General features: G+C 44.4%; 1 protein-coding gene across 3 annotated transcripts in view; it reads right to left on the bottom strand.

The window, feature by feature from the left end:
• The window catches only part of Map3k13 (mitogen-activated protein kinase kinase kinase 13), a 142,192-nt gene that overhangs the window by 18,879 nt on the left and 106,378 nt on the right, over window positions 1-16,935 (bottom strand). For all 3 annotated transcript variants that reach the window (XM_023700925.1, XM_004640873.2, XM_023700924.1), the window contains exons 6-10: window positions 15,867-16,025; window positions 14,828-14,936; window positions 3,290-3,399; window positions 2,012-2,128; window positions 1,229-1,366 (exon numbers count right to left, since the gene is read on the bottom strand). In XM_023700925.1, coding sequence (XP_023556693.1) covers window positions 1,229-1,366; window positions 2,012-2,128; window positions 3,290-3,399; window positions 14,828-14,936; window positions 15,867-16,025 — 633 coding nt within the window. The remainder of the gene's footprint in view (window positions 1-1,228; window positions 1,367-2,011; window positions 2,129-3,289; window positions 3,400-14,827; window positions 14,937-15,866; window positions 16,026-16,935) is intronic.

Genomic DNA, 16,935 nt, shown 5'->3' with positions numbered 1-16,935 from the left:
CGTGGAACCAGGGATTGAACTCAAGTCCTTGTGCTTGCCAGGGAAGCACTTATTACACTGAGCCATCTCCCCAGTCTAGATGTATAAATAAAAGGGCGCCATTCACGGACTAAGAGTTACGATGAATTCAGCTTTGTGTTCTAGAAGGAGTATAAAAGTGAAAAGAAGTCTCACGTGCCAGACCCCTATAGGGCAGAGGACAGATGAACTCCTGGACCTGGTGGCCTGTTGCTCATTAAAAGCCCAATCTGTATTTTCTTCAGCAGCTCTTGACTTTCATTTGTATCTGCCTCCTTTGTGACCCTGAAACTTTGGATCAGAACCTTGCTCGGCTCTGCATGTAGCCGCGTTAATCATTTAAGGAATATCTGTCGAAACACCAGCAGCACAATGTGATTCACCTTCAATCTGCATAACCAGGCGCACCCTGTCAAGACTGAAGACTGAGGCCACTAAGATAACAGATTGATAGGCTCATCCAGCTGCCAGTGAGCACCTAGAAGTTTCCAGTCATTGCCTTGAACCTTGGATTCCAGCAACGCCTCTGCAAAGCTGAGCCTGCCTGAAGCAGACCCGATCATCTCAAGACTGAATCAGAGCTGTACGGGCTTCCCTGGAGCCACTTTGCAAAACCAGAAACTGAGAAAATGGCCCCAAAGACAGGTCTTGTTCCTTTGTTAAGGGGCCGGTCTGGTCCGCTCCATCCGAAATGCTGTCTCAGCTCCTGGAGCTGAAGTCTCTCCCTGTTTTCTTACGGGGACTCTAATAATTAATCAGCCTATGCCTCTCCCTGATGCATCCTGAAATGCCTTCCTGCGTCAAGGCAAGGATCTGCCCATGCTGAGTTGAGCTTCCCACCTCCTCCTCAGGGGCAGTTCCTCAGACCTCACCTGGTGATTTACATCTTTGATCCACAAGGACCCTGGGGTTGAAAGAGGGTGAGTGCCCTGGCCCAAGTAACACAGCTTACAAAGTGGGCTGGGATTTGAATCCAGGTCTATCTGGACCTCCTCCCCTTTCCTCTATTTGGTGTTGATGATAAATGCCTATGCCTCAAGAGTAAAACTAGGTGGACAGGGTCCAGAGCACAGTGTGTCTCACATTCTTATTCTATTTAAATAAGCTCGGTATGCTAACCGTGTGCACCAAAGTGGCCATATCCACCCTTCTCTGAGAAAGCAGCTTTAGGGGCCATCCTCCTGCTGATCTGCAGGGGTAAGTGGCTCACCGCTTGGTCTGCACCCCAGGTTTGTGGGGCACACCCTTTCTCTTCATGAGCTTCTCCATGGTATTGGGGTGGATTATTGGACGGACAGGGTGTCGTTTGCAGGTCCCTGGATACTTCTTTTCCACTGCTTGTTCTCGCCTGTGGGATGAAAGAAAAAGCCACATCTCAGCTGCGGCTGTTGTAGAAGATGAGAAGAACACTTTTGTGGGCTAATTGGACCCACAGGTTCTGGGCACACTGCAGATATAAGCTATCTGAATAATTAGGCTGCTGCTATTCAGGTTAAAAAATAAAGAGGATCCTCGATTCTGATGGGCCTGACCTCCTCCTGATCCTCAGCTCGTGGCTCAGGAGCTTCCGTTCTCTTCCCCTACACAATCCAATGCAGAAATCCTGCTTATTGTCCATAGCTGCTGTGCTGCCTAGGTCCCGGGGTTTCTCACCACCTCAACCATCTTCAGCAGCCGCTGTACCACCCCCGAGCCATCAGCTCCGCTTACGCACACTGAGTCCTTCCTGAAATGAAGCCCTTCTCTGCACAGGGCAGCAGGGTGAACGGCGGTGCAGTGTGTGTTCCCTTTAACGTGATCTGCTGCGGCTCGGCCCATCTGTGTGCCTCCCTCCCTGGGACAGGGACTTGGGCACAGCGTGTCCCTCTGGAATTCTGTGCGACTGACTAAGACATCTGCCAGTTCTGAGTAGCTGCAATGTGGAAGAGAGGGGCATTTCTGCCAACCCACAGGCGCAAAATCAACAAGGACCTTCGTCAGCTCGGATACGCACTTGATGAGCTCCTTCTCGCGCATTTCCAGCTGCAGCATGACGGCGCTGAGCTCCATGTACAAATTGTTCGCCCGCTCCAGCTTCCTCTCATAGTGCTCTCGAATGTCCAGAGCGTGCCTGTCGGTGAGAACACAGGGTCAGCGGGGTCCGCCAACCTGGGGAGGACGGGGCAGGCTCCAACCAACGGCACCTGCCCAAGGGCCCTCTGTTTTTATTTTAAGGCTTTCTTTTCTGATACCATGACTCGGACAAGAAGAGAAAGATGGGAAATACAAACTTTCCATTTGGTTTATCCATAAAGACCCCCTGGTGGTTCAGAGGGCCACAGATAAGATTGGAGCATAATCTGTAGCTTTTGTCTGTGTAGCATTGGTACTATCTTAAGAAGAACGCAGCATCCCTATACACATCCTGTTAATGGAAAGAGGACAACACCGTTACCACTTGTTTGTACTTATTTGTAGCACAGAGCTCGTGGGCTCAAGGTCTGTAGCTCCCCCAAATGGTAGCAGGAGGTGCACTGATGTTGCTGGTGCTCGGCTCTTGGGTTTCCCAGCCTCAGGAATTGTGAACAGGGCTGGGGAGATAGCTCAGTGGTCTAAGTACCTGCCTGGCAAGCACAAGGACCTGGGTTTGATCCCCAGTACCATATGCTGTGCCACTATGCTGGCCACTGAAACCGGGCATGGTGGCACACGCCTGTAATCCCAGCACTGGGGAGGCCGAGACAGGAGGATCACTGAGTTCAAGCTGTGTAGCAAGACCCTATACCAAATTAAAAAATAAATAAAAAGATAAAAAAAAAAACAGAATTGTGGGCAATGTATTCCTTTTGTTCATAAATTACCTCTAAGGTAGTTTGTCTTAGCGGTCAACATAGTGGTTGCTTGTTAATAGGTCTTGTGTCCCTTAATGGATTATAAAGATTTTGAGGCCAGGGACCAAATCTTATCCATCTCTGGCCTTCCCCAGCACCAGCCCAGTGATTGAAGGAACAAAGGGCGCTGCCCAGAGATCTCTGTTGCAGCACATCACAAAGGAGAATAAGAGTCATAAGGGCAGGACAGCGGGGTTAGAAGGAGAGGATAACAGAGATAAGAAAGAGTGCTAACTTTTTCTTGTTGTTTAAACTTTAAAATGTTTAACTAATCCAAAAAGTTGTGCATGTCTATGGAGTAGCACTTAACTCCATGGTGTGAGGACAGAGATTCACCAGAACATCCCTGCCAGTATCTGGAGACCGGGAGTGAGGAGAAAGAGCACGAGAGACCAGCCCACCTGAGCTCTTCTCGGCGCCTTCGGATCAGTTCTTCATCTAATCGGTGTATGCAAGTTCCTTCACTTTTGATTTTCTCAAAATGTTTCTTTACTTCTTCTCTCCATTCAGCCTGAATAAGGAAAATGTGCTTTCATTAATATGCCAGCAGTTTCCATCCCTGGTACTGCCACAGGATCACGTACAAGATCTTCTTCTCTGTATACGTCTATACACTTCTCTGCTTCCTGCAGGAGCCTTAGTCAGAACAGGTGTTCAAGATGACTGAGTCAGGTGAGAACAAAAACATATTGTGCTACTGTGTCTGCAGCCCTCCCATGGTTGGTATTTCTGCTCCAACATTTGATGTCTCTTTCCTGGTGCCCATGTACCACCGGTCACCAGCAACATCACGCCTGCATCCCACCATCACTTCTGGAACAGAAGAGCTCAATTCAAGATGGTGACATGAGTCTGTGAGAATATTACCTTCTTCACATTTGGCACCAGAACCCCTTCTAGAATTTGTTAAGGTTCACAAGCTTAATTCTTTACACAAATCATATAGTAGTATGATTTGTGTAAAGAATTAAGTTTGTGAACCCAGGTACCACTGTACCTGGAGAAAATATTTGGAGGATAAGATCCCTGGGGCCCACATAGTAGCACATGGGAAGAAATATACAGGAAACTATTCAGAAATTTGGAGTTGAGGGAAAGAACAGAAAAGAGAGAAGAGAACAAGGAGAGAATATAGCTCAACAATTTAGTACTCTTGACAAAAATTTTAGGACAAAGTGTCAATATCCGATATGTGATTCAAGTTGTTCAGAATTTAAACCACTTCCATTTCCTATACCATCAATAAAGTCTCTGCCAATCATTTTGGTTGAGTGTTTTTTTTTTAATCAAAAAAAGGTGCTGAATTTCAGTTGGATAAATGATAGGACAAAGATAGAGGAACACCCACAAGAGAGCAGAGGTGGGGGTCAAGAGCCTCGGAGAGGCAGAGCCAGAGTGTCTATCAAATTATAAATTATAAATTTGTCAGGAATTCATAGAAATGTGACAGAAGACATTAGGCTTTCCATAGAACATGAAACTTTGAGCCCATTTAATCTAAATTTTAGGGAGCAGGAAGACCTCTGCTGGATTGTATGTTGAGAGGCAGTTTCTAGAAAAGAGCCAATACTTACGCCCCATGTAGGTTACCACCTCAAGAAGCCAGTAAGACAGCATCTAGCTGAGGGTAAATGTGCAGCTAAGTGTCTTAAATTGTGTAGCAGTCTCACAGAACTATTCTAGTACTTTCAGATGCGTGTTAGAGTACCTCTATGTCACAATAGTTCCATTTCTAGTTTGCTAAGAAGTTCCCATTCTATTTTCCATATCAGCTGTACCACTTCGCATTCCCATCAACGGCGTACAAGGGCTCCCATTTCTCCACAACCTCATCAACATTTATTGTCTTTTGTTTTCTTAATAATAGCATTGTTTCTTGGTAATTTTGCTTCTGGGATTTATCCAGAAAAAGAAATGAAATCAAGATCCTGAGGATATATTAACACTCCTATGTTCACTGTGCTACTTGTAATAACTAAGATGTAGAAACAATGGAATTGGCCATCTATGGATGAAGAGTAGGAGGTATACACATAAAATGGATTATTACTGTTCAAGCTGGAGAAAGAAGGGAATTCTGCAATGGCTGTCAAGGATGAACCTTGAAGACCTCAAGTAGACTGAAGTAAGCCAGTTACCAGAGGACAAATATTGTAGTCTCACTTGTATGAGGTATCCAGAATAGTCAAACTCTTAAAAGTACAGTTGAGTGGTGGTCACTAGAGGGAGAGGGGACAGAGAATTGCTAACCAATGGATACAAACTTCCAGTTATCCAAGATGGAGTTCTAGAGATAGGCTAGATATCATCAGGCCTACAGTTAATGATCTTGTACTGTACACCTACACCATGGTAAGAGGGTAGATCTCAGAATACATTCTTGCCATATATAAAAATAAATCTCTGAATCATAGAAAAAGTTATATTTAAGTGATCGTACATGTATAGCAGGTTTTCCCCAAATTGGTGGTCCCCCCCCCTTTTTTTTGGCCGGTACCAGCGACTCAATCTAGAGCCTCCTGCACTTAAAGCAACTGTTTTACCACTGAGTTCTACTCCCAGCTCTCTTTTTATTCTTTCTGCAGGTGGTGGTGGTATTGGGGGTTTGCCCAAGGCCTTCACCCTAAGCTATGCCCCAGGCCCTTTTTTATTTTTTACATTTTGAGACAGGGTGTCACTAAGTTGCTACGATGCCCCAGCTGGGCTCAGACTTGGGATCTTCTTCCCTCATTCTCCCAGAAGACTGGATCCCAGGTGTGTGCGCCATGCCTGCTCCTCATCGACATTTATAGGGGAAATTATAGTTCTTTAGAAATGACTGCCCTGCTTATCTATTTATAAAATACGCGACTTTCCTGTATATGTTGTTCATTAGACGGAGGGGTCTGCCAGTTGTTTGGCTTTTAGGCACTAAACCTTGCCACCATCACCAGGAGGAAGCCAAGATCAAGAATGCGCTTCCCATGGTTGGGTAAACCTCCGACAGCACCAGAGCAGCAGACACGCGCTTGCTTAAGCCCCACGCGATTCTGTTGTCTCAATCACAATAAGATCAAAGTGATGGCGCAGGGAGAGTATTTGAGCTTTAGGAGCCAAAGAATGATAAGTAGAGCTGTTAAGGGACAGGGTCAGATTTGGGCTTTGAAGCATTCTTTTATGTGAAAACATGCCAGACTCTTGGACAATGCTTATATGCACTAGGGAAATGAACACGGCCCTGGGGGAGTAAGGAATCAGATACCTCAGGTCAGACTTCTACAGGACGTAATCCTGCTGAAGTTGAGCCTACGGGGCTTGACTGTGGGGAATAGACAGCCTTCTGAACCCTCCAGGAAAGCAGATTTTCAGAGAAGAGTTCCCTGGTGTGAAGAGGGAACAGGATGTATAGGAAAATAGCAAGACCTAGTGATGTGTTTTCCTCAAAAGTCTCGTGTTTCCAGCAGAGGCTCACTTGGCATTTCGCCAGCGATACTTAGCTTACCTATGGAGGAGTTCCAAGCTGAGCAAACTGCACTTCGACCATGGGGGGCTTGTGTGAAGCAGTGGGGGGGGGAAGGGGGGGAAGCGGGGGGAAGGGGGGAGCAGGCCCGAAGCCAAGGTGCAGAGCTGCGGCGTGGAGGAGAGCGCGCGCCTCATCAGGAAGAGCCTGCCTGAGCGCCACAAAGCCACCCCTGCTGCAGTGGAGGGACGACCCCTGCGGTTTCACAGGAACACCCGGGAAACACTGAGCTGGGGCCGCCTCGCACCAAGTGGGACTCAGTAGGGCAAGGAAGAGTCCATCATGCAATAGAGCTGTGTGCAGTGTGGGATCGCGAGGACTCTAGAGCTTCTGCTACAGCAGGGAGGGCCGCTCCCATGGCGAAAGCAGCACTTCAGGAATATGGCAGCATCCAGTGGACGGGACGCCAGCTGGGCAAACAAATTTTGGCAGAAAACAGCGAGGGCTGACCAATACTGCAATACACAGTAGATGCCAGGGGGAGGTGGCTGTGCTTAGCCACACTTGTGGGATGCAAAGCAGATGCTACCAGGAGGCTGTTGTGCCCAGTGCCCCCAGCGCACACGCATGCGTGTGTGTATGTGTGTGTGTGCATGTGCTGGTGAGGAGGGAGTGAGGGAGTGCTTAAAGGAACCTGAGTCCCACGTGGGCAAGTAAGGGAAAACGAAGTAAGACTTGGGTGGCTACTACTATTGATAACTTCTTCATGTTCCAGAGGAGACCTGGCCTGGTCCCCGTTACTCAGTTAGTAGGCTGAATCTTTTGCGCAAAACTCCATTTCTTTTATCTCCCATCATATTGATTTCAAAATAGAGATGAGTTAACAGAGAAAATATGGTATATGTGATAGAATATTATACAGCCATAAAATAAATAATAGGACATATGCTACAAAAATAGATGAAACCTGAAAACAAGCCAACTGAAATAAGGGAGACATAAAAGTATATATATATATATATATATATATATATATTTTTTTTTTTTTTTTTTATGGTCAGCTCAGCCCACCCTGTGGGCGGGGCTGGCATGGCATGTGGTGCTGGGGATCGAACCGAGGTCCCTGCATGCTTGCCTAAGCAGGCGCTTTAGACCACTGAGCTATCTCACCAGCCCCTATAAAAGAATAAATATTGTGTGATTCCACATCAATGATACATCTCCAACAGGGAAATTCATAGATAATCTCACTTGAGATTATCAGCAACTAGAGGAGGGAATACAGAGTTACTGTTCACTGGGGTGATGAAAATTTTTGGAAGTAATAGTAAGAGTTTCACAACATTGTGAATGCAACATTCACTTACACACTTCACCTGGCTAAAACAGCAATTTTAGACTCTATTTCTTTTACCATAACTTTAAAACATCAACTAACAAAGTCAAGCCAGTCCCAGACTAGTTTAAGAAACACTAAAGCAAAGTGCTTGGGGCTTAATCTTGGAAATCAGGGGCCGGGAGTCAATAAACCCTAGAGAGCATCCAGCCCAGCTGTGCTGGAGCCCGGGCCCTCCTTACCGCCCGCCCTCTCTGAGGGCCTTGGCTCTGTAGTCCCTCACTTGCAAAACTGCTCAAAAGCAGCTTGGGCTGCTGAAGTGAGTCTCTGCAGTCCCTGGTCCCTGAGTTTCTGGGTAATCACAGTGCTCCCCAAGAGGAAGCCAAGATGGTACTGATGGGGCAAAAGAGACTCCATTTCTTTTTAACTCCAGGGTTCCTTTTTAACTTTAAGGGTCATTTAAACTCACTTAAACTTAGTTTATTTATTTTTTAATGTATTTGGTAAAGGTCTCACTATGCAGCTCAGACTCATAGCGATCCTCCTGTCTCAGCCTCCCCCGACACTGGGATTACAGGCATGTGCCACCACACCTGGACTCAGTGACCAGCTCAGTGCACCTGGAGGCAGGGCTGGTATGGCATGTGGTGCTGGGGATCCAGCCAGTCCCGGTTCTTTAGATAAACTCACTCCCTTACCCCCTTCCATGTAACTAACTGAAGCCCACTTAAGAGAAAAACAGGATTATAAAATAGGATCAAATAGTTAGGACAACTCGGGGGAATAGGGCAAACAAGCCACAAAGCCCCATGACAGGCAGATGTCTGGGAACCTTGCAGCAATTGTGTGACATTCTTGTAAAATTCCTGAAAATGAGGTAATGTAGTTACTATGGAAATATGTAACTAAAAAGTATGTAACCTAGAGGTAAGTCCAAGTGGGTGTCAACATTCGGGAGTCCTGACCCGAAATCAGGAAGTCGGTCTTGAGCTCACAATAAAGTTTCTCTGTTCCTTCACCTTCAGTCTCTGTCCTGCATCCTTTCCTTACTGAAACTGCCTGAACACTACAAAAGCAGAGGGTGGTGGCAGAGTTTAGGAGCAGGGCCTGTGACCCACCTACTGCAAGGCTAAATCATCTTCTAAAGACTCAGAACTGCAATTGAATACCAGAGCAATAATTGGCATCTTGAGAAACGAGCGAAGGCTGGGAGAGATGCTACTGCCCAGCAGAACCTAACACTGTACCCAGCTTGCTGGCTTCGTCATCCTTCCTGCCTGTGTTTTCTATATGTGCTGCTGCTGAGAAGCAGATGAGGCATCGTCTCCCAGGAAGGGTGAGTTGAACTTTTGGTGGCACTATTTTTTAAAAAAATCTTTTACTTATTTATTTGGTACAGGGTCTTGCTATGCAGCTCAGACGTGTTGTGATCCTCCTGTCTCAGCCTCCTCAGCACTGGGGTTACAGGTTTGCACCACTACACCCAGTTTCGTGGGCCAGCATGGTGGCACAGCATGTAGTACTGGGAATTGAACCCAGGTCCTTGCGCTTGCCAGGCAGGCATTTAGACCGCCGAGCCATCTCCCCAGCCCCTTTGGGTGGCATGATTAACTGGCAGCCTTGGTAGAAGGTGGAGACTAGGGACTCCAGACACTGACTGGTAAGGGACACCAAGGACGCCTTATCAGGAGGCTAGAGCAGGCCTGGCCCCAGGCACAACACTGCTATAGCAAGGACAAGCCACGTGGTATGTGCTGGGCAGCCAGTTCTTCCCTGTTGGGGCAAGATCAAGTCAAAGCTCAGTGAATAGGATTCCCCTAACTGCCACGGGATGGCTCCATAGTATAAGCGCTTCCCTGGCAAGCGCAAGGGCCTGAGTTCAAGTCCTGGTTCCGCCAAAAAAAAAAAAAAAAAAAAAAAAAAATCTCCTCAGAATTTATCAGAAAAAGTGCCCAGAAGGCTATAACCCAAAGGAAGCTTATTTTTATAGCTGTGTGAGGCACCATCAAACTGCTCTTGATAACTTACAGTGCATCTGCATTTTAATGGTTTCATTTGATCCTCACAGATACTCCCTAAGTAAGGGAAGACATGATTTTCTTCACTGTTTCAAAGAGTAAGCTTGTACATGGAGAAACTGAGTGACCTACTCAAGTGGTATTAAGTGACAATTAATTGACAGGACAGGGGGTTAGACTCAAGGCCACTGCCTTTCCGAGTACCTCATTAGTTTACTATTGCTAGCCAGAGACAGTCTCAATTTCAGAGTCAGTGATGAATCGCCGTGTAAATACCTAAAAAATTCTACGCATCGTCAAGAATAGCAGAGTTGGGGATCATGAAGGATAAGTGTAATTTCATTTTGGGAGAAAAGTGTGGAGCAACTAGTGAACATTAGAAGGTGCCCCTTGCTCTGAATTTATATGTTGAGACCTTCAGCTCTGAAGTGGTGGCATCAGCAGGTGAGGCCTTTGGGAGCTGATGGCTTAAGTGTCCTCATCCAGCGAGGCCCGGGAGCTTATTTGTCCTTTGTGAGGGCTGAGGGACAGGTATCACCTATGAGCCAGAACTCAGACCTCTCTGTGCCCCAACCTGCGGGTGCCTTGGCCTTGAACCTGGGCCAGCCTTGGGTCTGTAAGGAACAAGTTTCTGTTGTTTGCAAGCCACTCAGTGTGTGGCATTTGGTCACAGCCTGCCCTGACCAAAGCAGATGCCCAAGGTGCTGCTTTCTCTTCTTTCCTCCTCTCCATTTCTTCTTCCTTCTCCTTTGCTCTCCAGTCTTGCTCCAGAGGAAGCTTTCTGAGATGAATGTGAACCCTCAGCCTATGGTGTCCTGACAATAAAAGCGAGCAGGGTCCCATGAAGAAACACTTGAGCGTGGGCACTTTGCTGCCTGGCGGCACAAGGCACCACACATGAAGTGTTCTCAGAGAAGCTTCACTGGCTTCAAAAGGGATATTTTGAGAGCACTGAAGTAAAACCTAGTTAGAATTTGAATTTTTACAAATATGCACAGTTCAACTGACCTCAGTGACTTGCGATTTAATATCTTCCCTAGAAATTGCTTTTCAGAATTGTGGTATGCATGTATAACTTTATTGGAAAGAAAGAACTGTGATCAAAAAGTATCCTAAAGTTTGAAAGATTTCCTGGAGCTCACTCAGTGCTTTTTCATGTCATGAACAGGATAAGTCGCTTCTGAACACAAACAGAAGACAACTGAAAGGCTTCATACACAGTGCTCTGTGCCTGCACAGGAAGACTAGAGGGCAATAGTTTTAATAGTTCTAAAGGAAATCTCTGAGCGTATATCAAAAACCCATAGGAAACACCATGAAGTTAGTCTTTCATATTTTTAAGTAACTTACATAATCATTTCTCAGTAACATTAAAAAAACATATATAAAAGCTATTTAAAGACATAGTTATGGGGACAGTTAGGTTTGTAGATCATAGAAAGTGTGTTAGAACTTTTGCCAGCAGAACAGGTTTCTGATTTATTCTTCCTTAGAAACTGCAAAAAACCTCAAACCAAACCAAAACAAAAACCCAAAAGTAAAAGCAAAAATGTTCTGCCTTATTCAGACATGCCTCACTGTTGAGAAGGGCAGATGTCTCTGTTTCTGTGACAACAGGAAAGCAAGTGCTCCTACCCCTGCTCGGGCAGGCAGGTTGGCACAGCAGAGGACATGGGGCGGTGCCCTCTCCCAGGTCCAGCGAACTTTGTTCCATACATACTTTCCTGGAATTAAACCATCACCCACGGATGGAGGCTGTGGAGTCGGGTGAATGCTTGATCACAGAGATTCTCAAAATTTTAGGTCCAGCATTATTCTCTTCTAAATTACTGAGAATCCCAAAGAACATTTGTTTATGTGAGCTACAGCTTTTGATACTGGATAGCAATTAAAACTGACAAATTATGTACAAGAACAGACAAGCAAACATCCCATTAGCCACCAGGGCTATGTCATCATACCATACAATTTTTCTAGAATATTTCACATTTTTTGATTTGTTTTGATTTTTGTTTTTTGCGGCAAGGTCTCACTATAGTTCAGGCTGGCCTTGAACTCATTATGCAGCCCAGGCTGGCCTCAAACTCTTGGTGATCCTCCCGCCTCAGCCTCCCAAGAGCTGGGATTACAGGTGTGTGTCACCACACCTGGCTTCTAGGACACTTCACGTATACTCCTCAGGAAATGAGAATAAAAGTTGTAAATGATGAATTAATATCATTATAAAATCAGTTTCTACCTCATGAGTGCCTTCAAAGAGTCTTGGGAATTCCTAGAAATCTACAGATCACACTTTAAGAATGGCTGACTTATAGTTGGAGAACCTAAAATTCTTATAGTATAAGAAATATACAATTTTCTTATTCTTATCTTTAAAATCTGTACATATTTATTTCTTCCTCCCAGTTTAGCATAACTTTCTTTGCATTTTAGGCTATTTTTTTAGTCAGTTGGTAATGTCTTTTTTGAGAACAAGTCTTTGAAATAAAACTGAACATCAACAGGGAGATGGAGTTCACTTCACAGAAATTTATCTTCAAAACCCAAGAAAGTCATATGAAGAATAAGAAATTCAGTGCTACTACATGTTTTATAAGAAGGAAGCTATAACTTAATTCAAAAGCCACAGTTTTATGCTTTTTGATTCTGCCTGCATCTGGCTGGAATACACATCTCGCAAATACCCCTCTCGTGAGCCCCACTGAGTCCTGGCTGCCTGTTCTCACCCTGAAGACTGCCAGGGGACCTGGTAGGCTGGCCTAGCGCCACACCCTCCTCACCCTTGCCACCCCACCATCACTGCAGAGTCAGGGAGAACATAGGGAGCTTCAAAAATGACACAAGGAAGGAACCAAGGGCACTCTCAGACTTCTAGCCCACCAAAAACAAGTCCAAGGGACAAGGTCATAAAAGAACTTGGAAATCACACACCTGAAATTTCTGAGATGACAGCAACTAAAGCAAACAACTCCATCAGGCTATGAAGGAAATCAGATCACAAATAATCTCTCAGATAAAAAAGGAAACGTCAACATTTATGAAAGAATTGCTTGATATATCTTTGGAAGACATAGATAAAAAAAAAGAATAGGAAAATGATGGAAACATTGAATGAACAATATAGGAAAGAACTAGAATGCATGAAGCAGATTCAAACTGATGTCCAGCACATTAAAAATTCCATGAAGGCAGGCAAAACTGTTTCAGCAAAACAAAAGATAGAATTTTAGACCTTGAAGATAACGTTGCAACTAGTGCATATGAAAGGAGATATCTTTTAAAAATAACAAGGAACCAGGACATAGCAATACAACAGCTGCAAAATGATGCAAAGAAAAATAATATAAGACTGATAAGTATCAATGAAATAGCTGGAGATAACACAAATGACATAAAAAAGATGGTTTGCAGATATAGTAGCAGAAGATTTCCCAAGCATAGCAAAAGAATTGGACATACAGTAACTGAGGCATACTAACTCCAGCTAGCCATAATCAAATAAATTTTCACCCAGACACATAATAATCAAGATTCCAGAAATTGAGCCAAAGAACAGAATATTAAAAGTTGTTAGAAGAAACAGATCACTGATAATGGAAAGCGCATCAGAATCATGACAGATTTTTCAACACAGACCATAAAATCAAGAAGAGCTTGGAGTGAGCTATTTCAGGTCCTGAAAGAAAACAACTTACAACCCAGACTGATATACCCTGCAAAACTATCTATCAAATTTAACAGAGTGATAAACTACTTCCATGACAAAGAACAACTGAAGAAATTCATGACAACCAAACCAACCCTACAAAGAGTACTGACAGAAACAAAGATGACCACAAATACCCCTTTCCCTCCCACATTCCCTGTCCATAGTGGCCATGACTAGACTACCAATCTTTATGGCATTTACAGCTTATTTATTTGGGTGGCGCAAATCGAACTCAGGACCTTACCAGGCAGGTGCTTGTGTTATTGAACTATATCTCTGGCCCTCAGCATTTTTATTTAAAGCCACAGTTCTTCCCTCTCTGGACCTATGCCCTTACAAGGTGCTATCGTGATCCTCCTGCCAAGAGGTGACATCTAGTTTCACTCTCTAGCTCTCGGAAGCCTGTGGCTTGATCTGGCCAAGGAGTCTTGGCAGGCACCGTGGAAAGGCAGGCTTGAGAACCACCTGTGCCCTGGGCCTTGTGCTGCTCATTGCTCACCCTGGGAGCACCACGTGGCCACGCCCCGCTGGCCTGCAGAAGGGTCAGTGGCCCACGACAGAGCATGTAGGCGCCCCTGCTAAGGCCAAGCTACCAGCAGACCTGCAAACGAGACTGCCTCGTGCCGCTAGCCTTCCAGTAGGCCTGCTGGCTCCCAGAGGATACGAGAGGAGCCTGGGAAGAGCTCACAGCATTACTCTGTTTGAACTGCCAACCCACAGATCAGTGAGCTAAATCAATGTTTATTGTTTTCAGCTACAAGTCTTGTGTTTAGACAAGATAGCATGTCTGCATCTTGTACCATGAATAACTCCTATGAAGACAACAATAGGCAATGTATTAATTATTGTAACCATCCTACTAGCCTATTTTGAAACTGTCTCATTGCTATGTCTTTCTCAATAAAATTAATTAAAAACAAACAAGTCTTGGGATGGTTTTAGTATAATGAAGACCATTAGATAGATCAATTTATATTTTATTTGGAGCTGTTAGGTAACACACTTCAAGTTAGACTTTTCTATGGGCTTAATTCTAGCATGGACTCTTTCTGATATTTAACTTCCCTCTTCTGTGTTTCAGCTTTTCTGCCTCGAGGACAGGCATACTCTCAGGAAGGTCAGTAGAAGTTCTCATTCAAATGTAGGTATAGGATAGTTTTTCACATCCTTTTTTCTTTTTTTTTTTCAACAATTTCACCGGAACCCACTAAGGGCGACATTCCAACATCAATGTTCTCTACCAATGAGATAATATATATTACTTAGCAAACTACCAAATATTGGATGTGTGCAGCGTCGTAATTATTAGCTAAGAAAGAGTCGAGCTACAGAATTGTTGGAAGGCTAAGAACAGCCCCCTCCGAGAGCAGGCCTTTCCCTCTGAGCGGCCCCTGCCTGTCCGCTCAGCAGCGCCAGGCTGGCAGAATCGCTGCTTACCTGGGACTTGAAGTACGTCTCTTGGGGGGTGGCCAGCACGTCTGCGGACGCGATGTCTAGGTGCATGAGAGTCTGCCTAAAGGAAGGCCGGTTGCGAGGTTTACTCTGCCTAAAAAAAAAAAAAAAAAAAAGACAGTTTATGCACCTTGGAAGTCAGGATTTGGAGCATGAAAATTTTATTCTACTTTCTGAAACACATTTGTTGTACTCCAAAATGGCTATATTGCAGACAATTCTGATGTTCTGAAGGGCAAAAAGGCAAGTAATTAGGAGACTCTACTCCTGATGAAACAGAAGTCTAGCTAGACTCACAGACCTGTGTAGCAGTCCACTAGGACCACCAGGGGAAAAGCAGTATTACTTACTAAGGCACATGAGTTCAAGGGACAACACCAAACCTAGGAGCCTTATTTAGTTACAGTGCAATAACCCTAGGAGCAGGTGCTATTTCTGTTTTACAGACGAGAAAACTGACACGGGAATGACGTGCCCCAAAGTACACACAGATTCTAAAATGGCAAGGCCAGGGTTTGAATTCAAGTCCTCCAAGTCCACAGCTCCCTGTCTTTTCCACCACCAAGGGATCCTCTTGGTGTTTTAGAGCCTTTTTTAAAAAAAATATTTTAAAGAGTAAAAACAAAAACAAGACCAAAACCAAATAACAAAAAACAAAGACAAAAACAAAGCAACATACAACAATACATATGGTACAGAATTTCAAAACAAGGGGCTGGGGAGGTGGCTCAGTAGAATAAGCACTTCCCTGGCAAGTGCAAGGGCCTGAGTTCAATCCCCAGTTCCGCCAAAAAAACAAAAACACAGAATTTCAAAGCAAGAATAGAAAATTAACCGTGGTTGTGATATTATGCATTATTAGCGTCGGATCTGTTGCTCAGGCTATCAGTTATAGGTATGCAGGATTGGCCATATAATTAAATATTAATTCTTCCATTCAATAAACCTTAATTTTGTTTTAGAGCTTTATATCTGCCTTGAGGAAGAAAACTCAAGAGGCTACTGGAAGAAATACATTTCTTACCATGTCTGTTTCATAAGGATTTTGAATCCATCCGGGCAAGTGGAAGGAACTGGAAGGTGCAGGCTATTGCTTCCAACACCCCAAATAATGGCTGAAGAATCGACATCTTTATAGGGGATCTCTCCCGTCAGCAGCTCCCACAGCACCACCCCAAAAGACCTGGGGTAAAATCAGGAACAATACAATAAGCACACAAATACAAACAGGCATACAACAGAACAACGCGAAAAGCATTCCAGAATGATGGATTTGCATTTTAGTTCTTTATTAAGTTTTTTTTTTTTTTGAGATGGGATATTGCAAAATATTTCAGGCTGGCCTTGAACTCATGATGTACCCAGGCTTGCTTCAAACACATCTCGATCTGCCTGTCCCAGGCTTCACAGCTAGATATTTTTTAATCAAACTGATAGAAATTACTATTATAAGAGAAACAGAATTTTTAGGTAATTTCTGAAAAAGACAATGAAGAGTAACCAACCATGCTAAATATTAAGACATAAAGTCTCAATAATTAATCGTGGTGTGCGTACAGAGCATGACCTGTGGACTGGATAAAAGTAGACCAAATGTAATAGAAATTGAACATATAGTAGAGATGACGTCACAAACTAGTGGGGAAAAATGGACTAGTTAATACATGGTGTTGGGACAACTAGGGAAAAATTAAACTTATCTTTTGGCTATATCAAGATAAATTATAAATTAATCAAATAATTAAATGTGGCTAACATAAATACATATATTCTAAAAGATGCTGGGCACAGTGGCTCACACTTGTAATCCAGGCAGTCTGGGCATGTGAGGCAGGAGAATCACAAGTTTGAGCCTCGCCTGGGCAATTTAGCAAGTTGGAGAGATTCTGTCTCAAAATTAAAAAGAAAAATAGGGCTGGTGAGATGGCTCAGTGGTCTAAAGCACCTACTTAGAACAAGCTTAGCAGAGCACAGGGACCGCGGTTCAATCCCCCAGCACCACATGCCAGCCCGCCCCGCCCCCTGGTGGGCTGAGCTGGCCACACACACACACATAAATAAATTTTAAAAATTTAGTTAAAATATCCTTGTGG

The sequence above is a fragment of the Octodon degus genome, unplaced genomic scaffold (genome assembly GCF_000260255.1).
Source record: "Octodon degus isolate 3935 unplaced genomic scaffold, OctDeg1.0 scaffold00128, whole genome shotgun sequence".
Lineage (NCBI taxonomy): Eukaryota > Metazoa > Chordata > Mammalia > Rodentia > Octodontidae > Octodon > Octodon degus.
The sequence above is the reverse complement of the archived record's forward strand: the minus strand, read 5'-3'. Positions and strand labels throughout refer to the sequence as shown.